This window comes from Globicephala melas, chromosome 1, assembly GCF_963455315.2.
Source record: "Globicephala melas chromosome 1, mGloMel1.2, whole genome shotgun sequence".
Lineage (NCBI taxonomy): Eukaryota > Metazoa > Chordata > Mammalia > Artiodactyla > Delphinidae > Globicephala > Globicephala melas.
In genome coordinates, this window is record NC_083314.1 from 168,872,923 (window position 1) to 168,897,780 (window position 24,858).

Below are 24,858 nucleotides of genomic sequence, written 5' to 3' on the forward strand. Positions count from 1 at the left end.
GGAGAAGCAAACACACAGAACAAAACAAAACAAACACCACCCTCTTCTCCCCTCCTTTATTATGCAGAGCAAACTGCCCAATTCACAGATTCTTCCAGTCAAGGTTGTGAATACTGAGACATAAAAGTTTTGTATCTTTTTTACTCCATATGCCTCCTAAGACAAGAACTGGAAAGCTAGAAAGAATGCCTAAATTGGTTGTTGTATTTCTCTGAGATCAATTAAGGCACTGCAGCATCTTTAAGAACATCTGGGGGCCCAGGTAACATTCATTCAAGCGATTGAGTTGAGGCAGGAAGGGACCCTCTCTGCTACCATCTGGGCTGTGATCAGGTAGAGGGTTTCATGTCACTAGAGACCTGAAGGTCATTCTTGTTTTTACCTGCTTCTCCCAAACGTGGGCAGACAGTCAAGAGTCCAGGACAGTAGTATCTGCTGAACCACAGTAGTTCGCCTCTTTGCCAGGAAATTTTCTGTATGGGGAATGGGTGTCCTGGGACAAAGGGCTACAGAGCTGATACAATGCCCCCCTGTGTGTTCCCATCCAGTGGGCCGGAGAGGATTCCTGGAGACATTTTTGTTGGGTTACTGCACACCCACAAATAGCTACTTAAAAAAAGGAAAAGAACAAAACTTCACAATTAGAGGGCTATTTACAAAAGGCATTTAAAAATTAACAGACACACAGATGCTCCTGTTACTTTTTGCAATAGACTTGAAACTGTTCTCCCAGCCTCCAGTCTCTCCCACACCAATCCATTCTGCACATTATAGCAAGATTCATCTCCTTAAAGCACAGATCTGATCTGGTCACTTCCACACTCCAGCACCTTCTGTGGCTCCCCATTGCCCTTTATTTATTTATTTAGATGGCTGTGTTGGGTCTTTGTTGCTGTACGTGGGCTTTCTCTAGTTGTGGCGAGTGGGGGCTACTCTTCGTTGCGATTCACAAGCTTCTCACTGCAGTGGCTTCTCTTGTTGCGGACCATGGGCTCTAGGTGCACGGGCTCAGTAGTTGTGGCACACTGGCTTTGTTGCTCCGTGCCATGTGGGGTCTTCCCGGACCAGGGATTGAACCCGTGTCCCCTGCATCGGCAGGCGGACTCTCAACCACTGCGCCACCAGGGAAGCCCAAAGCTGTTAGTTTTTAAAAAGGCAAGCCGCAAGCTGACAGAGGACTTATATCCAGAATACATATAAAACTGACCAGTCAGTAATGAAAAAGGAAAGAAGCAAATACAAAAAATGGACAGACAAATGGAAAGATAACTTCATAAAAGATGAACCCTAATGAAATTGAAATGGCCAATGAACATATGAAAAAGCGATCAGTTCCATTAATCATCAGGGAATACAAATTAAAACCATAATGAGCACCCACTGCACACACATCAGAATGAGTGAAATGGAAGATTCTGAACATATCCTAGTGTTAGTAAAAGATGGGGAGCAGGTGGTTAATAAAAGATGGGGAGGGCTTCCTTAGTGGCACAGTGGTTGAGAGTCCGCCTGCCGATGCAGGGGACGCCGGTTCATGCCCCAGTCCGGGAAGATCCCACATGCCGCGGAGCGGCTGGGCCCGTGAGCCGTGGCCGCTGAGCCTGCGCGTCCGGAGCCTGTGCTCTGCAACGGGAGAGGCCACAACAGTGAGAGGCCCGTGTACCGCAAAAAAAAAAAAAAAAAAAAAAAAAATCCTACCCATTCTTCCAGGTTCTTTTTAAATACTCCCTCATTAACATTCACAAAGTCACAAAGTCTCTGGGATAAGAGTAATTGGTGGCGACTTTACTTCCTCTATGATTTCACAGCACTTTGGGATCCTGTGATCACTTGCCTGGAAGCATGTGCATGGAAAGAGCAAGAGCTTTGGGGACCTGGGTTCTAGTGCCAGCCACTTCCCATGTGGGTGGCCACGAACAAGTCCCCCACAGCCATATAGTACTTAGCTACAAGCAACAGGAAGTGACCCTTGATTTCAACAGAAAAGGGAATCAGGTAGTTGCTAGAATTCCTGGAAGGCTAGAACCAGGCTCAGAGATATGATGCCCGGTGTGATGCTTAAAATCCTACTACAGAACTAGTTTGGTACAGATACCATGGCTGATGTTGTCGGGCACAGCTCACATAGTCAACGCCAATGGGCACTGGGTCTGGACTCAGGAATGCCCCTGCCACTGCTGCTAGAATCCCTGATGTGGCTGCCTCTTGAAGTGGAGGGTGCCAACACACCTGCCACCAGAGCAGATCCTGCAGTTCCTGTCCCTCGAGGTTGCCAACTTCTGGATTCAAAGTCTGCGGCACAGGTGTCTGATTGGCAATGCCTAGGTCATGTGACCTCCCCCTAGCTGCAAGAGACTCCGAGAAAATGAGTGTCTGGCCTTTCCAGTTTTTATAACAGGAGGTGGTCTTGTCTCTTAAAGTAGAGGACTTCCCAAACACCGGAATGGTCACTGCTGGGGCTCAGAGTAGCCTGCCCAAGATACACCATGATGGCATATTGATTATTTTGAATTAAAGTTACTTGAGAAACAGCTAGTAGAAAAAAAAATGATATTAAAGAAAACCTCTCTGACCCCCCTGTTTCTCCCTGATAGTGGGAAATAAATCTCCCATGTGAAGGTATCCTCCTTATACCAGGAGGATAGAAAGCATCCTTCTCACCAGAGTTAGGGAATTCAAGGCTAAGAAATCTGTATAAAGAAACATTGTTACTTCTTCATTCATCTGCTACACCAAGCACGAGCCCCTTTGTTCCATTGAATCTTCACAAATAATTGCTTCTTTGTCTAAAAATGATATTGCATAAACAGCCTGCTTTGGTCACTTCAGGGGTCCCATTTCTATGAGACCTCCATGCATATAAATTTATTTTTTTTCTCCTGTTAATCTGTCTTATGTGTGTGTATATATATATATATATATATATATATTTTTTTTTTTTTTTTTTTTTTTTTTTTGAGGTACGCGGGCCTCTCACTGTTGTGGCCTCTCCCGTTGTGGAGCACAGGCTCCGGATGCGCAGGCTCAGCGGCAATGGCTCACGGGCCCAGCCGCTCCTCGGCATGTGGGATCTTCCCGGACCGGGGCACGAACCCGTGTCCCCTGCATCGGCAGGTGGACTCTCAACCACTGCGCCACCAGGGAAGCCCTGTCTTATGTATATTTAATAATTAGACCAGTCAAATGAACTCGACATCACCAAAAGAAGGACACATGTCCATGACATCACCTACAGACAAGCTACCTCCCTGCACCTGTTTCCTCATCCAAAAAACAGAACTAATGATGGCTCTATGCAGGGGAGCTGTAATGGTTAAAGGAGCTGGTGGGTAGGAAGGACCCATCCTATGCCTGGCTCACAGCAGGAGCTTAGTTAATGGTAAACATCATTATTGGTGATTTGGGCTCCATTCTAATGTCTCCTCCACTCCCCGGGGTCCCCAAACCTTGGCTTCTCAGCCTGCTGTGAAATGGGATTCTCTGCATAATATTTCTTCAAGTTAACACATTTTCTACCTCACAGAGCAGCCCATCTTTCCCACCATCCTATAGAAGTGAGAACGCAATGTTTGAAACAGCTCCGGCTTTCCCTCAGGGCACTGTCTACATTGTCAGGGGAAGGAAGTTTCTAAAAAATGTATTTGTTATCTCTAAACTGAATTGAAATCAACTCAACAAATGTTTGATTTAAACTTTTTTATTTTTAGACATTTTTCTTTAAGCGTTTAATATCATTTATTGATTCAGTGGCCAAATAAGGCAGCATCTGCTCTGTTAGGAAAGGCACCTGTCAGAAAAGAAATTCAACTGTGCTGCAAGACCCCTATCTCAGGAGGCCAGCTGCAGACTCCCTGAGAGCAGGGACCATGCTTACTGTATTTAGTAGCACCTCAACTGGCATACAGGAGCCCTTAAAGGATGTTTACTGAGGTAATCGTCATCAGTTAAAAACAAAACACAACGTTTTTCTTTGCCTCCCCCTCACCTCTCTACCTCCCCCTTCCATTTCCAAGCTTTCATTTATACTAGAGGGATATGTTCTTCTTTCTTCCAGGAAGATTCCACTGTGGACAGAAGAGTTTGGCTTTAGGGCTAGAACACTCCAAACAATTTTTTTTTTTTTTTTTGCGGTACGCGGGCCTCTCCCTGTTGTGGCCTCTCCCATTGCGGAGCACAGGCTCCGGACGCGCAGGCTCAGCGGCCATGGCTCACGGGCCCAGCCGCTCTGCGGCACGTGGGATCTTCCCGGACCGGGGCACGAACCCATGTCCCCTGCATCGGCAGATGGACTCTCAACCACTGCGCCACCAGGGAAGCCCTAATCTTTTTCTTTTTAAAGCAGAATACATCTGGGAAACATATCTATGTGGGCTTGAGTCCTTAAATGGCTTTGTCCTGGTTCGAGGCCATCTCATGCCTTGCTCCTTGGGCCTAAGTGGTGGGGGAATGAAGCAGAAATCCTTAGAGCTTGGATGGATTTGGAAATGGCCCCTTTGTCTACAATCATGGAAGCCCAGAGGAGGCTACCAAAGTGGCTTTGCCCCACTTTTGGTGTGGAAGCTGACCCCCGACCTCCACTCAGACACATGGGTAAGCCTGTCCTCCTCTTGCTCAGCTCACAAAAGAATCCATGTTCTGTGAGCCGGGATGTTAGGGAAGAGTGTGATACAACAAAAAGATGGACTTTGGAGTCAAAGAGGCCACGGTTTGAGTCTTGTCTTTGCGACTTACTGTCTCACAAGCTGTGAGACTTTGAGCAAGTATTTTTTCTTCTTGAGTTTGAAATTCTCATTGGCAAATGGGAAAAATAATACCTCCCAGGGTTATTGGGAAAAATAAATCCCATGACATAACTTATGTAAAACACCTTGCAAAGTGTCTGCTGGATATTTAAACACAGGAGGGAGAAGAGATGTCTGGGGAGAAAGAATTTGCCTGTATTTCTCCAGATACATTCAAGTGAGCATTTTTATAGTGGGATGACATGAACTGTGTGACCCTGTGTCCGTCTTCTTACCTCCTGACCCTCAGTTTTCCCTCAAAAGAGATTTCCCTCAGAAGGAGAGACTCCTAGAGTTTAAGGTTAAATGTCAGAGTGTGTCACTGTCTGTAACAGAATACAGATTTATTACCTTGTTTCCAAGATGCCTTCAACTGTAAAATGCACAACTGGCTAAAAAACAGCTTTTTGAGAGAGACAGAGAAAAAAAATGCAACCTCATTAGTGGACCCATCCATTTTAAGACATATTCTGATTTCAGAATCATTAAAATGGGAACAAGTGTATGTCTTACAATGGAAGAAATTCATAATAATAATGCTGGCTCCCATTTATAAAGCATCTGCTGGGCGCCAGGTGCTACCTAAGCTGTTTTACTAAGTCCCTGGCTTGTCATAGTCACCCAGTGAGGCAGACGTTATTCCCATTTCATGTTAGGAAACAGAATACGGAGGGGTCAAGTCACTTTCCCAAGGCCACAAAACCAGGAAATAGGGCTTGGAAGGCAGGTCTTCTTAATTCCAAAATGCTTTCCTCTTTCAGTAGGTTGTTCTCCAGGCTGAAGTGTCAAAGAGATGAGTTCTGTCCAGAGGAATGGTTTGTGAATGTGGTACTTTGAATATATCCTGAATCTTTGCAAGGTGACCAGGAAGGGCAGAGGTAACATAAATAGAGTTGTAATCTAATCAGTCTCCAAATACTGGACCTTGGAGGTAAGATGGTAACTGGAGAGTGAGGATTGCTCAGAATCCAAATAGAGGGAAGCCAAGAAATGAGACCGAGTCAAGGTTAGTCCAGCCCCCGTGGGGGGGTGTGGGGGGAGGGGCCCTGACCAGACACCAGGCTTATTCCAGGCCCATGGACACTACAGCAAGCTTTCATCCTAGATGCCGTTCTTCCTCAAGGTCATCCTATGTCTTCGACTTTGACTCTTTACTAAAGAAGTAGACACCTTTGGAGAAGAATCCAGTTTTTCCCAAAACCTTTCTTAAAGAGGGAGAAATGTGCTGATCGATGATCATGAGCTAGCTAGCAGTCATTTAGCACTGGAACAAGTTATAAATTAACAAGCTGGGCTGTTGGTGAGTTAGTGTCTGATTATGGGATTGACTATTTTGCTCTACAAAGCTGTGGATATGGCCCTTCCTCTGATATGACCTCAGGGCAGACCCTCTAAGGAGCATGCCCTGACCCCTGACTCCTGACCAGAAGACTCCTGGGCCATCTGCCTGTCTGTCTGTCTAGCTATTGTGTTTGCGGGGAGACAGCTAAACCCACAGCAGTGGATTCCCAAAATAGCACAGCTTTTTGGAAGGGTGGCAGCAGGGATATGGACGTACCTGGGGTGGGGCCCGGCAGGATGGGGTTGGGGGTTGCCTGAAGCATCAGGGATTGCATAAGAGATGCCCCTGTTGACCTGACCGGAACAAACTCATAGTGAAGCTGCCAGAGGAGAAATGTGCTTCTTGGTCTTGACTGAAGGCTCTTTGGACAGTGGCCGAGACAGCACCCAGGATGGGGGGTCACCGAGTCTCCACGTGGACGTCAACAGGGCTGAAGGTCACAGTTGCAGGGTGTTGGCTGCTGTTGCTGTTTGGGCCCAGGGCAGAAGGGGAGGCTGGCTTGGGGACCTTGGGCTCCAGCTCCCGTCTTGTCCTCATTTTCCTGTAATGAGATACACACGCATGGCTGAGCCTTCCCCCTCATATGCCTTGGGGAACGAGCTCTGTGACTACAGCTCCAGTGATGAAATTAATATAGATCATCGTTAAATCATGTTGCTTAATTGCCAATCACAGAAGCTTACAACTGGAAGGGATCTTAGACATCAGGTAGTCTGACCCTTCAGTTTCTTTGTTTGACCTAGGTTGGATACTTAATTTTATTTTTTTTCCTATTAACAAATGAGTAAAGTAGCAGATAGGTGGCTATTTTGAAGGCAAAATGAAGCTATTACGTTTTTTTTCTGTTCAAAGTTGTAACGTGAAGCCTCATTATGCTTGCTAAGTTTATTGCTGGAAATATTGAAGAACTTTTTACACAGTTGAGAAGAGAATGGACTTCAAACATATATCCTGGCTTTCATCTCATATGCCATAAAATTCAATAACTAACAACAATCATTCACTATAATGTCTACATGAAATTTCATCTTGTTGACCTATCGTGCTTCTTTTTTCAAAATTTCAAATCCTCAGAAAAGTTACACAAATAGTACAACTAATACCTGAATACCCTTCACTAAACAATCGACAAACTGTTAACAATTTGCCACATTTGCTTTCTTCCTTTTACTTGCCCCATTTACACACACACACAGACACACACACACAGTTTTTTAAAAAGTCATGAACCATTTGTGAGTTAGTTGCAGACATCATGCCACTTCAACACTAAATACTCCTAAGAACAAGGGCACTCTGCAACGTAACATAACACAATTATCACACTTTAAGAACCTGCCATTTTTGTTGTTGTTGAATTAAAATTTCTGCCTATTCTTTTCCTTTTGGCTGCATTGGGTCTTCGTTGTGGCGCGCAGGCTTTCTCCAGTTGCGGCGAGTGGGGGCTGCTCTTCATTGTGGTGCGTGGGCTTCTCATTGCAGTGGCTTCTCTTGTTGCGGAGCACGGGTTCTAGGCGCACGGGCTTCAGTAGTTGTGGCGCACGGGCTTAGTTGCCCCGCAGCATGTGGGATCTTCCTGGACCAGGGCTTGAACCCATGTCCCCTGCACCGGCAGGCGGATTCTTAACCGCTGCGCCACCAGAGAAGTCCCCCTATCCTTTTCTTTTATTGAAGTATAGTTGATTTACAATGTTGTGTTAATTTCTTGTGTACAGCAAAGTGATTCAGTTACATATATATATATATTTTTTCATATTCTTTTCCATTATAGGTTGTTATAAGATATTGAATATAGTTCCCTGTGCTATACAGTAGGACCTTGTTGTTTATCTATTTTGTTTGTATCTGCTAATCCCAAACTCCTAATTTATCCCTCTCCCCCAACCCCTGCCTTTTCGCTTTGGTAACCATAAATTTGTTTTCTATGTCTGTGAGTCTGTTTTGTAAATAAGCTCATTTGTATCATATTTTAGATTCCATATATAAGTAATATCATGATATTTGTCTTTCTCTGTCTGACTTACTTCACTTGGTATGATGATCTCTAGGTCCATCCACGTTGCTGCAAGTGGCATTATTTCATTCTTTCTTATGGCTGGGTAGTATTCCATTGTGTATACATACCACATCTTCTTTATCCGTTCATCTGTCAGTGGACATTTAGGTTGCTTCCATGTCTTGGCTATTGTAAATAGTGTTGCTATGAACACTGGGGTGCAAGTATCTTTTTGAATTATAGTTTTCTCCATATATGCCCAGGAGTGGAATTGCTAGATCACATGGTAACTCTATTTTAAGTTTTTTAAGGAACCTCCACACTGTTTTCCATAGTGGCTGTACCAACTTACATTCCCACCAACAGTGGAGGAGGGTTCCCTGTTCTCCACACTCTCTCCGGCATTTATTATTTGTAGACTTATTTTTTTAACTTTTTTTTTTTTTTTGCAGTACCCAGGCCTCTCACTGTTGTGGCCTCTCCCATTGCGGAGCACAGGCTCCGGACGCGCAGGCTCAACAGCCATGGCTCACGGGCCCAGCCACTCCGCAGCATGTGGGATCTTCCCGGACCGGGGCACGAACCCATGTCCCCTGCATTGGCAGGCGGACTCTCAACCACTGCACCACCAGGGAAGCCCTAACTTTTTTTTTAACTGATTTTTTTTTTTTTTTTGGCTGCATTGGGTCTTTGTTGCTGCACACGGGCTTTCTCTAGTTGCAGTGAGCGGGGGCTACTCTTCATTGAGGTGCACAGGCTTCTCATTGCGGTGGCTTCTCTTATTGCAGAGCATGGGCTCTAAGTGTGTGGGCTTCAGTTGTTGCAGCATACGGGCTCAGTAGTTGCAGCACGTGGGCACAGAGTGCACGGGCTTCAGTAGTTGCAGCTCTCGGGCTCTAGAGCACAGGCTCAGTAGTTGTGGCACATGGGCTTAGTTGCCCCACAGCTTGTTGGATCTTCCCGGACCAGGGATCGAACCCGTGTCCCTTGCATTGGCAGGTGGATTCTTAACCACTGGACCACCAAGGAAGTCCAGTAGACTTTTTAATTATGGCCATTCTGACCAGTGTGAGGACATACCTCACTGTAGCTTTGATTTGCATTTCTCTGATATTTAGCAATGTTGAGCAGCTTTTCATGTGTCTATTGTCCATTTCTTTGGAGAAATGTCTATTTAGAGACACATCCATTTTAAAGATGATAAAATCAAAGCACAGAGAGGCTAAATAACTTGCCTGCTTTTGACAGACCAAAGACTGAACCCAGGTTTCTCAATTCCCAGCCCACGTATCATTGTAAACAGGATGGGGTGAGTAGAGTCTCCAGCCAAATTTCAACCTAGAAAAGGGGTTTAGAGCTCCAGCAATGATGGAGAGGAACGGCGGGTAGAACCTGGGGTCTGATGCCACTTCCTGGTTTGAAATAGACCCAAACTGTAACAGCCCAAAGATTTTTTAAAATAACATATGAAATGTTATTATTTTTATTATATGTGTACTGGTGGGAGCATTTTCTCTGAAACGAGATGAACAGGATTTGAATCCCAACTCTGCCAATTAGAGCTGAGTAAATTCAGGCATGTTACTTAATCTTCCTGTGCCTGTTTCACACCTATAAAATTGGGGATATAGAAGCACCCACTTTGTGGTGCTGTTATGAAGACCTAATGAGTTAATACATGTCAAGAGCTTAGAACCGTGCCCAGCACATAGTAAGAGATCAATATATGTTAGCTACCCTTATAAATACATTAATATTATTATAAAAACAATGCAGAAATAAAGAAGCACACCACTTGACCTTGCAAAAACCAACCAACCAACTAACCTACTAGCAATCCAATCATGCAGACATACTGGTTGTTAACACCTTGTGGTATATCATTTGAACTTTTCCTGGGTGCATGTGCGTAACCCATGTGTATGATCATAATGTACATACTGCTTTAGGGACTTCCCTGGTGGTCCAGTGGTTAAGAATCCACCTTCCAATGCAGGGGACGCAGGTTAGATCCCTTGTAGGGGAACTAAGATCCCATACGCTGCAGGGTACTTAAGCCCACACACCACAACTACTGAGCCTACGCACCCTTGAGCCTGTGCGCCACAACTAGAGAGAAGCTGCACACCGCAACGAAGAGCCACTAGCCACAACGAAAGATCCCATCTGCCACAACTAAGACCTGACGTAGCCAAAAAATAAATTAATTTTAAAAAAATGACGTACATACTGCTTTGTAAATTTTGACAATATGTTGTAAACAACTTTCCTCATCAATTTATACATTTATACAATATTTTTAATGGCTTCCAGGTCTTCTAGGATGTAATTGAATTTAGTCTTTTAATTTTGATTTATTCACTGAAAAGAATAATCTTCTAGCAAAGCTGTGACTACAGGTGATAACACATAAGGTGATAACACAGCAGTTACTCTTCTTACAATTTATATGATTTTATTTCCTCTTATTTGGTCCCAGAAAGTAAAGTCACAGGTATGTGCATTTCAGAATTTGTCACCTCAAATACTCATGTGGTCCACACAATACAACCTAGCAGAGGGCTCTCCAGAAGAGGATTGAAACACTCCTCTCTTATTTGTAAATTACATATAAGAGTTTACTACACAGCTCAAGGTTATTATCATTGTCATTATATTATTATATTTTAAAAATATCTCTCCAAATACAAAAATATATGGTCACTGTGAAGTTCTTCCAGTAGAACAGACAGCAAAAAAGGACCCACAAAGGGTTAGAGCGTTTGATGATGGACTCATAGATACTGCTGTGCACATAATAGGCACCCACAAACATTACTTCCCATTCATTCTGGCATCACTGAAGGGACCAGACAGTTCCAAATCCCAGGGCATCCCATACCTGTTGTACATCTTCAGCAAGATCAGAACCACGGTGAAGATGATGATGACAACCACCACAATGGCGGCAACGATGGCTCCCGAACCTACGAGGAAGAGAGGAGTGGGGATGGCTAACGTGCAAACTGAAATGCAAGGAAGGATGCGGAGGCTGGGAGGAAGACACAACACCTGGCTTCCTCACTGGGTCAAGGAGAGGAGAGAACGTGAAATCCTGGCATACTCACTGCTGACCCCAGGACAGAGTCACATCTAGAGTGGCAGTGTACCTCTGCCTCCAATGGGACTTGGAGGGCCATATCCTCAGCACCTGCCCTGCCAAAATCCTGCCTTAGGCTAAGCCCTGCTCTTATCATCCCCAAGATAGCCTTGAACTACTTTTGTGAAATAAAACATCCTTCCTTCTTTCAGATGATATAAAAGTAATATGTGGTTTTTGTAGATAATTTTTTTTTCCTCCAGGACACACATGGGCAACAACAATAGCCCTGTGCCCTGTGTAGATAATTTTGAAAATAGACATACAAGCCAAAGAGGAGGGGAAGACGAAGACCTCATTACCCCAAGAGCCACTGATAGTCTACATACGTATACATTCGCCAATGTGATCATGTTTTTGCATATATGCATATTTATCTATCATCTTTTAGAATAATTTATTAATCCTATGTCTGAAAATCCATCTTAAGAAAATATTCATAAATATGGAAAAATATGCACTTGATAAAAATGGAACCATATTCCATATACCGTTTTACGACAAAATACCCTGATCCTTTTGCTATGTAAGTACATATTTCTCTTCATGACTCTTGAAGGCTGTATAGTACTCCACTGTTTGCCTGTGCCATACTTTGTTTACCAATTCTTTATTGAGGATATTTATGTTGCATTCAATTTTACACTATTAAAAACATGGCTATGATGAATGTCCTTGTAGCTTCATATCTCAGATTCTAATTTCAATATCAGCTCCCAGTCCCAAAGTCAAATTCTAATATTAGGTTCAAGATCAACAGCCTTGCCAGAATTGATACAGAAAACATCAAGAATCATAAACAAGCTTCATACTTTAAACCGATCTATTTGATTCTGGGGAATTGATCATAGGGAATAATCCCCAATACAGAAAAAGCTATATGAATGAAAATGTTTATTCCATTATTGATATTCTAAATATGGGAAGGGTTTAATAAGGTATAGCACACTTATCCATGAAATATACTGTAATTAAAATAATAATTACGAAGACTATGGTACATGGAACACTTTCGATGATAGAAAAGTGTGGAACATAGAATATGATATTATATACACATACATACACATACATTATGCTGCAACCATTAAATACGTGCATACAGACATAACATTGAACAAATCATTCGTGGTATGATTCCACGAATACAAAGTTCAAAACCAAGGTAGAATTAATCTATGGTGGTAGAAGTCAGAACAGTGGGTTCCCTTGAGTGGGTGGGGGATAGTGATGGCAAAGGGCACCAGAACTTCTGAAACACAGATGGTGGCCTGATTCTTCATCTGCGGGGCTGGCTACACAGCTGTGTGCACTTTGTGAAAATTCGTCCAGCTGTGCACTTATCATTTGGGCACTTTTTCGAACATATGTAATGCTTTTATAAAAAGTTTACTTAAAAAACAACAACAACTGTGCATTTATTCATAGGAAGAAGGACAGAGGGAAAAAGGGAGGGGGTGGGGAATCCATCGTGGTGTTACTTGTTTTTCTTTCCTTCCTGGGGAGTCCAGTGGGTTTTTCAACCTCGGCTGGATAATTCTCTGTTGTGGGGACTGTCCTGTGCCTTGCAGGGTAGTTACCAGCATCCCTGGCCTGTACTCACTAGATACCAGTAGCACTTCTCCTCCCACACTCCCAGTTGTGACAAGCAAAAATGTCTTCAGACATTGCCAAGTGTCTCCTGGTGGTAGGGTTGCCAGATAAAATACAGAATACCCATTAAATTAGAATATCTGATAAACAATGAATAATTTCAAAATATTGCAAGGTATATCCTTATACTAAAAATCTATTAATTGTTTATCTTTTTTTTTTTTTTTTGCGGTACGCAGGCCTCTCACTGCTGTGGCCTCTCCCGTTGCAGAGCACAGGCTCCGGACGCGCAGGCTTAGCAGCCATGGCTCACGGGCCCAGCCGCCCCACGGCATGTGGGATCTTCCGGGACCGGGGCACGAACCCGTGTCCCCTGCATCGGCAGGCGGACTCTCAACCACTGCGCCAGCAGGGAAGCCGAATTGTTTATCTTAAATTCAAATTTAATTGGTATCCTGTACTTTTATTTGCTAAATCTGGCAACCTTATTTAGGGGGCAAAATTGCCTAGTTGAGAGCCATGACTTTTAGTTAAACGAAAACAGTATTATTCCCATCTTGCTGACAGTGATTCTATCTACCCTGCATTCCACTTCAGAACTGTTTTGAGACATATCTCAGCAGGCCTCTGTAGGTCTCCCCACCCAGCAAGAGCAGGCTAACATGTGGGACCCTGTCCCAAGAGCGACCCTCTCTGGGTCTCCATAGAAGAGCCACATCCTGCCATTAACCCAGCTTCCTGCGAGTACCCCAGCCTGTAGCTGTTTAACACTGTTCCTCACTGCTCCATGTGTGTCGGGAGGCCTATTCCATTCATGGAGGTATGTACCAAGTCACCTGAGATGACTGAAATGGACCCAAATTTCACCTAATACAGTCAGTTGGTTTTCTGAAGAATGGTCCTCAAATTTTTCCTTCTAGGGACCCCTTGTTCTTGGCAAATGTCTCCCCAGAACTAACTCTTCCTACCTACATTCATTTACTCTTTGGTAAATTGATGGGATGTCTTTGCTTTGCAAAACTAGTACGAAAGTAGCTGCATTTTAAGGTGACTCGTGTAGGGCCATCTTACAAGAGATAGAAATCTCCATTGCCTTCTAAGCCCCCAAACTCCCTAATGAAGATAATAGTAATAATAATACTCATTAGGTACTTAGTATGTTTCATTCGCACAGAGGCTATGCTACGTTTTTTACATGGATTATCCCTTCTAGCTTTCACACCTACCTATGTGGCAGCATTGTTAATATTCCCATCTTATAAATGAGGAAATCAGGCCCAGAGCAGTGAAGTCATGTGCTCAGGGTCATGTAGTTGGCAAGTGGTATATTACTGAGACTGAGACCCAGGCAGTGTGTCTCCAGGGCCCACGCTCTTGACCTCGACACCAGGAGCTGACCACAACACCTGTCCCGCCCTCGCTCCCCTGGCCGCCAAGCTAAGTTGACCTTACTCTTGTACAGAAAGTCTTCTCCTCTGGTGGTCATGTTCAATGAGAAGAAGGTGGTACTCCCCAAAGGGGTAGCTGTGGTCATCTCGACCTGCTGAGAAGGAAGATGAAATATCATTTAAAACCAGAGTAATCTTTATAACCCCTGTATGATGCCTCTTTTGGTCTTCATCTGGGTGACAGGAGAAAATATTTAAGCATGCAGTTTCTCTCAGCGGCAATTAAAGATAAGGCCTTTTACTATACACTATGGGGAATTAAAAATAAGGTCTGACATTTGTAAAGAACTTCATTTTACAAAGCAGTTTCAATTCATTCAACAATATTTATTCAACTCCTCCTAACTATGTTTCACACAGAATGTCTAAATTGATCTTCTGGAAACTGTGAGGGAGGTTATCGTTGCCATTTGACTGATGAAACTGAAGCCCCCAGTGCCATGTGGAGCCCCAAGTTTACCTAGAAGAACTGAACCCCGGGCGTCTACTTCCCACGCTAGTGGGGCTTTGGCCACCCCACAACCGTGCTTGAAATTGTGTTCCTGCTTTCAAAAGTTTTACAATCTAAGGAGAAAAGAATAAAAGCAAATGAAAAAAATTATGGTTACTTGATTATTAAGCAGTCAGTGACATGAGCCATTGGGTTGTGAAGAATGATTTCAAGGAGGAGATCAATTTGAATGGGCCTTGAAGGATGAGTGTGGTCTGGGGATGGGGGTGGAGGAGAGAGAACACAGGTGTGGTTGCGCAAAACCCTCAAAGGGAAGAGAGCATCTCCCATGCACAAGGCTGTCTTCACAAATGCCATCTGTCAGCTTCCTTAATGCTCTCAATCATCACATTTTGCTGCTGAGAAACTGAGGCTCAGAGTGGTTGAGTGAATCGACCAAAGTCACACAGCTACGAAGACGTGGAGCTTGGCCCAAAGGCAAACTCCTTGACTCCGGAAGCTCACATTCTGGTGAGAGTGAGAGAGACAGTAGGTTTGACCATAGCATTCTCGGGCTCAAAAAACAATCATCTCCCCGGTACCCACACGTCTATATCTGGCAGCGAAAGCCCTTCACTGGCTGTTTCCACCCTCCATTTCAGCCTCCTTGTTCTTCCTACCAACCTCTGCCAAATTGCTGGGACAACGGGCCACTCCATCCTCCCCCGTCGTTCCTGGTCTTTGCTGTCTCTGGGCTGCGGCCCCAGGCTTTGGCCTCCGAGGTCCCCCAACTCTGCCAGCTCATGATGGAAGCGGGAGTCAGCACCCCTCCAAGTGGGGTCAGGTCATCTGCAGCCAGGCTGGGGGTTCTGGTGGCTATGACCTGTTCCCCTGCCAACCCTCCCAACAAGGGCCTCAGCCTCAGAATGACCCTGTGCGGCCAGGCCCTGCTGATCCACAGGACAGGCTCTGCCTTTACTTTCTCTGCCCTCCTTTAAGTCTCGAGATCCTGCCTAAACTACTGCTCCACCCCCAGCTATGTCTGTCCCCTCCTCCCAAAAACCCAATCCTCAGGACTTTCACAACTCAGGCTTCCTGAAGGACGTGTCTGTGACTCTGATGTCCCCACGCCGGCCAACCTTTCAACCTTTCAGCCTGGCTGGGCTTCCTGTCTCCCGACTACCTTAAACAGACCTGGGTTGCTGGCCATGCTCCATGGCCCGCTCCCCCTCCAAAAGGAACAGAACCTTCCAGACTCAGCCCAGTCACCTTCAGGAAGACTTCCCGCCAGATGGAATTAGCGATGCTGCCCTCCATCCTCCCATAGCAGTGCGCTGCAGAGAAGCACCACCACAGCTCGTGTCTCAGTTGCTGTGTCTGGCAGTCAACTTGCCACGTTCATGGTCAGGCCGTTGAGGTAGAGACTGTTTCTGGTTCTTTTCACTCCTGTCTGGCTCTCCTCACCTTTGCCGGTGGAAGGACTTGAGTGAGTGGCTGAACCTCTCCCAGCTGGGGTTGCTGTTTGTAAAATGAGGTAGCTCTTCCCAAGGGAAATGAGGGATCAAGGTTAAGTATGGAAAGTGCTTTTAAGTGCTCAGTAAATGGTAGATAGCCCTCAGGATTTTAGTGGGTGTCAGTGAATACTTGCTGAACTAATTAGAGACAGGAGCTCAAAACAGGAAAAAAAATTCTTTCTATAAAAATAGGTATGAAAAAAAAAAAAAAATAAATAGGTATGGACCAGGCTTCCCTGGTGGCTCAGTGGTTAAGAATCCACCTGCCAATGCAGGGGACACGGGTTCGAGCCCTGGTCTGGGAAGATCCCACATGCCGTGGAGCAACTAAGCCCGTGTACCACAACTACTGAGCCCACGCGCCACAACTACCAAAGCCCGTGCACCTAGACCCTGCGCTCCGCAACAAGAGAAGACACCGCAATGAGAAGCCTGCGCACCGCAACAAAGAGTAGCCCCCGCTCGCCACAACTAGAGAAAAGCCCGCATGCACCAATGAAGACCCAATGCGGCCAAAAATAAATAAATAAATTTATTTAAAAAAAAAATAGGTATGGACCAATTTGCGAACATGGAATAAAATTCTTCCCCAGCCCCCGACCCCCACTCCTACTCCTAAGGAGAGGTGGCTGAACCCCTCCCTCAACACACACATATACACACTCCCCATCTCAGCACATAAAGGGTTTTAATATGCATTTGCCCAGACGCTCTGCTTCTATCCCCACCAATATCAAGCTGAGGACACTCACCAGTAACGCTTTCTCACAATTCCTTTTAAACACAAAAAAGAGAGAAAAACAAAAATAAAAACAAAAACATTAAGAAGAGGCAAATAGGTGGCCATTGGTCAAAGGTCATTTAAGGAGAGAGACATGGCATAATCACTAGATAAACTAAACCCTACCATGGACACATCCCCTGTTAAACCAACATGCACAAAGATGACGGAAGCCACCATCCGAGTGTCTGCCACATGCCAAGACCTTGTGCCAGATATTTTTATCCATCCTCTGATTTAATTAGCAAATGCCATGTAAAGTAGGTTTTCCTCTCCCCTTGTTTCAAATGAGGACCCTGAGACTTTCCATGCTCATACAGCCTGGAGGCTGCAGCCTTGGCATATGAACTTGGTTCTGCAAACTTCAAAGACTATATCCTTCCCTCTACACCACCTGCCCCTGGTACACATCGGTGGGGAGGGGGGGAATGAACAGTTACTACAGGAACCCGCACACATGTACTCACAGACACATACTGACCAGTAATGGAGCCGCCTAAGGCCACCAGGACACAGGCTCCTCTGCAGGTCCTTCAGGGTGACCTCCTGGGTGCCAAGTGCCAGGTGTGACTCCTTTTCAGATGGGCCCGGCTACTCTTCTTTCTGAGAGAACAGTGAATAATCCCAGAGCATATCTTGCCCCATCTAAGGACCGAGGGCTTTAATTACGTCTCTGTTCCTGCCACATCAGAGAAGGTGGGAGGGAGGGTGGTGGAGCGTTGATGGCCAAGGATGTGGGTGTTTTCATGTGTGGGGCCTCTGCAATTCTTGTTAACCAAGTGAGATCCAGCAGGGGATTTCAGTATCAAGTGTGCCCATGACCGGGATCCATGGCCACAGAAAATGGGGGAGCATACAGGGAGGGCGAAGCTAGTTTTCATTGACAGAGGTTAATTTAATAATTAATAATAATAATAATATACTATGTGCCCCAGGCACTGCACTCAGGGATTTATGTGGGAGGTCTCATTTAATCCTCATACCTTTCTGGTTAGGAGGGTGCAGTCACTGTGCCCACTCTACAGATGAGGAAACTGAGACTCAGATCAGAGAAGAAATCAATCTAAGCTCACAAGGCTAATATGTAGCCATGCTAGGATTCAAGCTAGGGTCTGTCTGATTTCACAGCCCCTTCTCCATAAACTCTCACTGGACTGCCTCCCAGTGGATCTGGGGACAAACCTCACAGGCTGTGGCACAGAGAGCCAGAGCCCTTGATCTAACCCTGACCCAGACTGGTCCTACCTGACTGGTCCCTGACCTTGCCTATACTCTGAACCTCTGTCTCCAGCCGAGCCTTAATATCATTTGCAGAATCTATAAGAAACTTTTCCCTTGGGTTGTTTACAAATGGCCCCGTGTGGGAGGTCAGTTTGGGATGCGATGGAGGATCACGGACCTCACTGAACCACCCCTCTCTGACTGTTCCTTGGTTAAGTGTAAGGGCCATAACTGGAGGATAAATGTTGCCAGACCCCACCTGTCCAAAATATTTCCCCCTTCTGCTCTGCCCCTGTGGTACCCTCCTTCCCTCTGGCCTAGCCTAAAAGTTCCTCCCTGGATAAGACAGCCCAGATGCTATCAACCCTGGCAGACCCCTACCCAAACGTCCAACTATAGCTCAGAATAGGTAAGCCATGAATGCCTGAGACCCACCAAAACATTGGGATCGATTTCTCCCATTCACCTGAGAGATGGGAGATTCAGCATGACTTGGTTTCTCTCACAGACAAGAACCTCACTAGTCCCGAGCAGTCCCTTGATAAATTTGTGTTCATTATCAGAAAATTAACTTTCATTTTGGAACCAAAAGCTGTCCCCTTGTGATTTTAACCCATTTGTCCTAATTTTCTTCCCACAAAGGTAATCTGCTACTTCTTACACATGACAAGGATCATGCTTAAAAGCCCTTCTATGTATGAAAAGTTAAGTTCTATGAATGGTACAGTTACGGTAGCTGAAATCAGCACATCAATTTTATCTCCCACCAGTAGGTGGCAATAGCAGTTGGCTATAGTATGTCCTTTCGGACTTAACCAACAAATCGTTGGTGAACCCAACCTGTTTCTAAGTAGAGGAGCTCTCTGCCCTTGAAAACAGCAACTGTATGTTCTCTGATGATTTTCTTCTCCGGGATAAATATTCTCAGCTCCTTCAAACAATCTTTAGGGTGATAGTCTCCCTCATGGATGGGTTCCTTGTTTCTCTGTCTTCCTTAAATATAACACCCCAAACTGGATACATGACTCCAGAGGGGGCCTGAACTCTCCAGAACGACATTTTTCTTGACAATTATCAGACCTGAGCCTGAATTCTACTATTTACTAGCTGTGTGACCTCCATCAACTGTCTTCACTTCTTAGTTTTCTGATCTGTAAAACAGGAATTACAAACTTCATAGGGTTGTGTGAGAATTAAATGAGATAAAACATGTGATATATTCAGCACAGTGGCTGCACACAAAACCTATTGATATTGCACTGGATGAATGCAGGCAAATAGCCCATTCGCTTTACAGGCAGCCACAGACCCTGCTCCACCCAGACCCTGCTGGGACACCCGCAAGCCTCTTTCTGACTTATTCTTGTGCTTGTCTACGGTCAAAGCCCTAAGATCAGTAAGTACAAGGGCTTCCTACACTCAAAGTGCAATGGAACTAGAAGGCAATAACGGCCGCATTATGCATGGTGACAGTGTTATGATGAGCTGCGGTCCAGTAACCAGAACTCCATTACACTCCTGTGCAGCTGTCTTTTTGAACTTAAGGGCAGGACTTTGCATTGATCCCTGTTAGCCTTGACCTTGTTGATTGGGCCCTCAGGAGAGGAACTCCAGCTCCTGCTGGGTGGCTCCTGAGAACTCTTGACGGTCTGTGACAGAGCATGTTGTCTAGGAACTCAGGACCCAGCAAGGGCTTCGGGGTCAGGTAGCCCTGAGTTTTATTCTTGGGCTCCCTGCTGACCGGCTCTCCAAGCCAAGCCACTTCTCTAGGCTTCAGTGTTCTCATTTATAAAGCAAGAATAACACTCCCTATCTTGCTGGGTTATGAGAATAAATGAGATGTTATAACTGTCCAGCACAGTGCCTGCTGGATGGTGGGTGATGGGTGAATGTCCATCCCAGCCTCTCTTCTCCTTTCCTTCCTGTCCCCAGTCTGTGTTCTCCCTCCTCTTCTTGGAGACCCCAGTTCTCCACCTGGCCAAGTGTTTGCTGCATTTGCTCAAGCTCAAGTATGAACAGGAAGGTCAAGGAGCCAGGCCATGAAGGCTGATGTCCCAAGGAGGGGATCTGAGGAGGGATACCTCAGAACTTCCAGAGGTTTGACCTTCTCCTTCATTTCCGCTGAGTGTAGAGACAGAGGAAATAGTGAAACTACCCCCAGGGAGGCAAAAATCCTAATGGGACTGGTAGGGCACAGGGGCTGCTGAGTGCAGCAAAAGAGCAATAATGAACTCATAACTTGGGGTGAGAATCAGGACACCTGGGTCCCCTTTGTTACTCTTTGCCATACAACTTTGGAAAGTCATCTCCCCTCCCTGGACCTTGGTTTTCCCACCTGTAAAATGGCCCAGTTTGGAGACGATCTCTAAGGGCCTTTCCAACTTGTGGTTCTATTGCGTGGACCAGCCATGCATAGCTTACCTCAAGAACCAGTGTCTTCCAAAAGCTCATCTTTCTTTGTAGCTACCTACTTGGGGGATATTGGGAGACAGTGTGTGCAATTCAGGCTGGAAGGCAGGTGAGACTAGAACAAACCGAGAAGAACTCCACAGAGGGGTTTTGACACGGCAGCAGCATTGCACACGGGACCCCTAGGAACCTCCAAATGCTCTGTTGAGTACATAGTAACCCCAGTCTGCCTGAATCTTAACTGGCCCCTCCTACACCCTCCATTCCTGTTGGGTTCCACATCATCTCCCCCCACTCCATCTACCCTGCGTGTGCTTGACTCTGTCCCATTGTGTGTCACAGCTTCCAAAGGTGGGGTCTGAGTTGGCATAATGCCATCTTGAACTTGGGGCCAGACACAATTACATACTGAATACATGTTCCTTGTGGTTGGTCCCCAGAAATTAGGAAGACCATTTCTTGTTCCACTCATCCATCTACTTTTCCATCCTCCCATCCACTCGTGCACCCACCCACCCACTGTGCACGCAGTCATCCTCCCACTTGTTCTGTCCATGTTCCCTGTCATTCATTCAACCAGCGCCCACCATGTACACAGCTCTGAGACGATTCAAAGATGGGCCATGGGGATCATGTATCTAGAGCTCAGACAAAGAGGATGAGAAACGGAATTATTTCCTTTAAGAATCTTTGCTGAGACTTCCCTGGTGGTGCAGTGGTTGGGAATCCGCCTGCCAATGCAGGGGATGCAGGTTCGAACCCTGGTCCGGGGAAAATCCCACATGCTGCGGAGCAGCTGAGCCCGTGCACCACAACTACTGAGCCTGTGCTCTAGAGCCCGCAAGCCACAACTACTGAGCCCGCGTGCCACAACTACTGAAGCTCACATGCCTAGAGCCCGTGCTCCGCAACAAGAGAAGCCACTGCAATGAGAAGCCCGCGCACCGCAATGAAGAGTAGCCCCCGCTCACCACAAATAGAGAAAGCCCGCGTGCAGCAACCAAGACCCAACGCAGTCAAAAATTAAAAAAAATAAATTAAAAAGAATCTTTCCTTCCATCAGTATTTAGTGGGGCTCATCCCCCCTCACGCCTGGTCCAGCCTGATCAGAGAGGTGGCTGAGCAACATCAGATTGAAGTCCTATGGAAAAGGCAGTGGCCCGTGGCTCTGGAAGTTGGGGTTCCAGGCCCACCACATCTACTAAGTCTTATTTACACATCTGTCAATTTCTGGCTTGAACATCCTTTGTTTCTTATTTTTGTGGCCCACATCGTAAAGAAAGGTGCCTCAAGGAGCTTCCAGGCCAAGACCTGAAAGTCTGATAAGTTTCATGGACGAAGAGTTATAAATAGAAATCCCAGATGAAACTTGTCACAAGGCAGATTTACACCTAGTGCCAATAGGGTGGCACAGGCCGTGCCAGGAGTCAGTGGGAGAAAGAGACCAGTGGGTATCCTGGTTGAGACTGACCGAGAGCTGGAACGTGACCTGTGCCTTCCATTTGCCCCTCAGTCTTTGGGCTCAAGCCAAGGGCCCAGCCACGGAGTCCTCAAACTACACCTGAGTTCCTACATAAATCTTCAGGTGTCCCACTGTCCCCAAGGGAAATAGGCACAAGGTTAAAGAGTTGATGCCCCTAAGTGAATATGTCAGAGGAAAATAATTCCACCCCGACATTCTGATCAGGAAGGAAAGGAAACTAACATTTAAGGGGACGCTAATGAAGACTCAGGCGCTGTGCATTCATATGTTTTCTCATTTAACCAATACGACAAGGCGGGTCTTTTATCTCCACTTTGCTGATAAGAAATGGAGGCTCAGCGCTTCCCTGGTGGCGCAGTGGTTGAGAGTCCGCCTGCCGATGCAGTGGACACGGGTTCGTGCCCCGGTCGGGGAAGATCCCACATGCCACGGAGAAGCTAGGCCTGTAAGCCATGGCCACTGAGCCTGCACGTCCGGAGCCTGTGCTCCGCAACAGGAGAGGCCACAACAGTGAGAGGACCGCGTACCGTGAAAAAAAAAAAAAAAGAAAGAAATGGAGGCTCAGAGAGGTTAACTGACTTGCCCAAAGTCTTACAGCAAATGAGTGGAGATGCTGACTCTCAAATTCAGATCTACCTCCAAACTGTGGTGGCTGCCAAGGCTTCCAGGAGGCAAGCAATTTTCCTGGGGGCACTCCGAGGGTCAGCAGCCCTGCTGCAGCAGGACCCTGCTCGCTATTTTTACTACATGTTGTTATTTTGAGCCCAAGAGTTACCACAAAACCTCCGAGAATGGAAGGGTTTCTCAAGCTTGGCGCTGTTTACATTGGGGCAGATGTTCTCTGTTGGGAGGTATCTTGCACATTGCAGGATGTTTAGCAGCATCCTGGGCCTCTACCCACCAGATGCCAGTAGCATCCCCCACTTACAACAACCAAGAATGTCTCCAGACATTTCCAAATGTCTTCTGGGAGGCAAAGCTGCCCCTGGTTGAGAACTACTGGAGTTGAGTTATGGGCCTGTCTCATAACAGCTTCCTATCCTTTCTCTCCATAAAGGTCTAGACAAACAGGAGAATGTCCAGCCTGTACTTAACACGTGTGGGTAGGCAACCAATACCAGAAAGGATGACGGCAATTATGATGCCCACAAACGCAGCAGCTCCCGTTTAGCAAATGCTTACTCTGTGCCAGTTACCATGCTAAGTACTTCATACATATTTTCTCACATACCTTTTCTCTATTTTCCAGATAAAAAAGGCGTGAGGCTCAGAAAAGTTAAGTGACTCATCCAAGGTCCCAGTGCTAATGTATGGCAGAGATAGGATGCATTCGTTTCCTATGGCTGCCGTAACAAATTACAGCTTAAAATAACACAAATTTATTTTCTTATAGTTTAGAGGTCCAAAGCCTAAAATCACACTCACTGGGCTAAACTCAAAACGTTGGCAGGGCCATGCTCCATTCAAGGCTCTAGAGAAGACTCTGTCTCCTTGCCTTTTCTACCTTCTGTGGGCCACCTGCATTCCCTGGCCTGTGGCCCCGTCCTCCCTCTTCAAGCTAACAGTGTAGCATCTTCTTCTTCTTTTTTTTTTTTTAACTTTTATTATTATTATTTCTTTTATTATTTTTTTGGCTGCATCGGGTCTTAGTTGTGGCACACAGGATCTTTGTTGCGGCGCATGGGCTTCTCTCTAGCTGTGGCGCGTGGGCTCCGGGGCATGTGGGCTCTGTAGTTTGCGGCACGTGGGCTCTCTCGTTGCGGGGCGTGAGCTCAGTAGTTGTGGCGCGCGGGCTTAGTTGCCCCACGGCATGTGGGATCTTAGCTCCCCCACCAGGGATCGAACCTGTGTCCCCTGCATTGGAAGGTGGATTCTTTACCACTGGACCACCAGGGAAGTCTCCATTGTAGCATCTTCTTATCTCTCTCTCTGACCTCTGCTCCCAACCTCACATCTCTTTCTCTCTCTCTGATTCTCCAGCCTCCCTCCTATAAGGACCCTTGTGATTACACTGGACCCACTCAGGTAACCCAGGATAATCCCCCATCTCAAAATCCTTAACTTAACTATATCTGCAAAGTCCCTTTCGCCACGCAAGGTAACATAGGCCCAGGTTTGGGGGATTAGGATGTGGCTATCTTTGAGGGGGCATTACTCTGCCTCATATATAGGATTCAGACTCTTATCTGTTGGACCCCAAGGTTTGTATTCAAAGCACACCTGCTTCCCCTGCCCTGCCTGAACAGACACATCCCACAGGCCAGGTGCTGTGGGGAATGCGGAGGTTGACCAGACACGTTCAGGGAGTGGTGGTCATGAGCACACGTCAGGAGGTAGTACGTGAGAGGTGCTGGTGCTGTAAGAGGAGCAGAGAAGGGGTCCTGAAGACACTGGGCCAGCTAGGTAGGGGTGTGGGGCGTGGGCTTAGGAGGCAATGGGGCAAGCCTGATTCCATCCCTGCTGTACGAGCTGATTTCACATGTCTCAGCACCTACTTCCAAATTAACTACGAATACATCTACAGTTCATCCTGTCCTGAAGGACCACCCTACTCCAGCCCCTGCCTGCCAGGATTTGGTCCCATCGGTGGGATTTATTCGCACAATTAAATGGTGACCATTCTCAATTTTTCCTGTCCAAATCTCCTCCCTGCTGAGGGAGCTAATATATAGGATTCAGACTCTAATCTGTCAGACCCCAAGGTTTGTACTTAATCCACTC

General features: G+C 46.0%; 1 protein-coding gene across 2 annotated transcripts in view; it reads right to left on the reverse strand.

The window, feature by feature from the left end:
- Positions 1 to 3,766: 3,766 nt before the first annotated feature.
- NCMAP (non-compact myelin associated protein) overlaps positions 3,767 to 24,858 on the reverse strand; it is a 42,241-nt gene continuing 21,149 nt past the window's right edge. Inside the window, exons 2-4 of one of the 2 annotated variants that reach the window (XM_070046778.1) lie at positions 14,304 to 14,394; positions 11,001 to 11,085; positions 3,767 to 6,664 (exon numbers count right to left, since the gene is read on the reverse strand). In XM_070046778.1, the coding sequence (XP_069902879.1) occupies positions 6,523 to 6,664; positions 11,001 to 11,085; positions 14,304 to 14,385 (309 nt within the window). In that variant the 5' untranslated portion in view covers positions 14,386 to 14,394 and the 3' untranslated portion in view covers positions 3,767 to 6,522. Of the gene's footprint in view, positions 6,665 to 11,000; positions 11,086 to 14,303; positions 14,419 to 24,858 lie in introns of those variants that run through there. The other variant, XM_030874651.3, reaches the window with a different exon arrangement.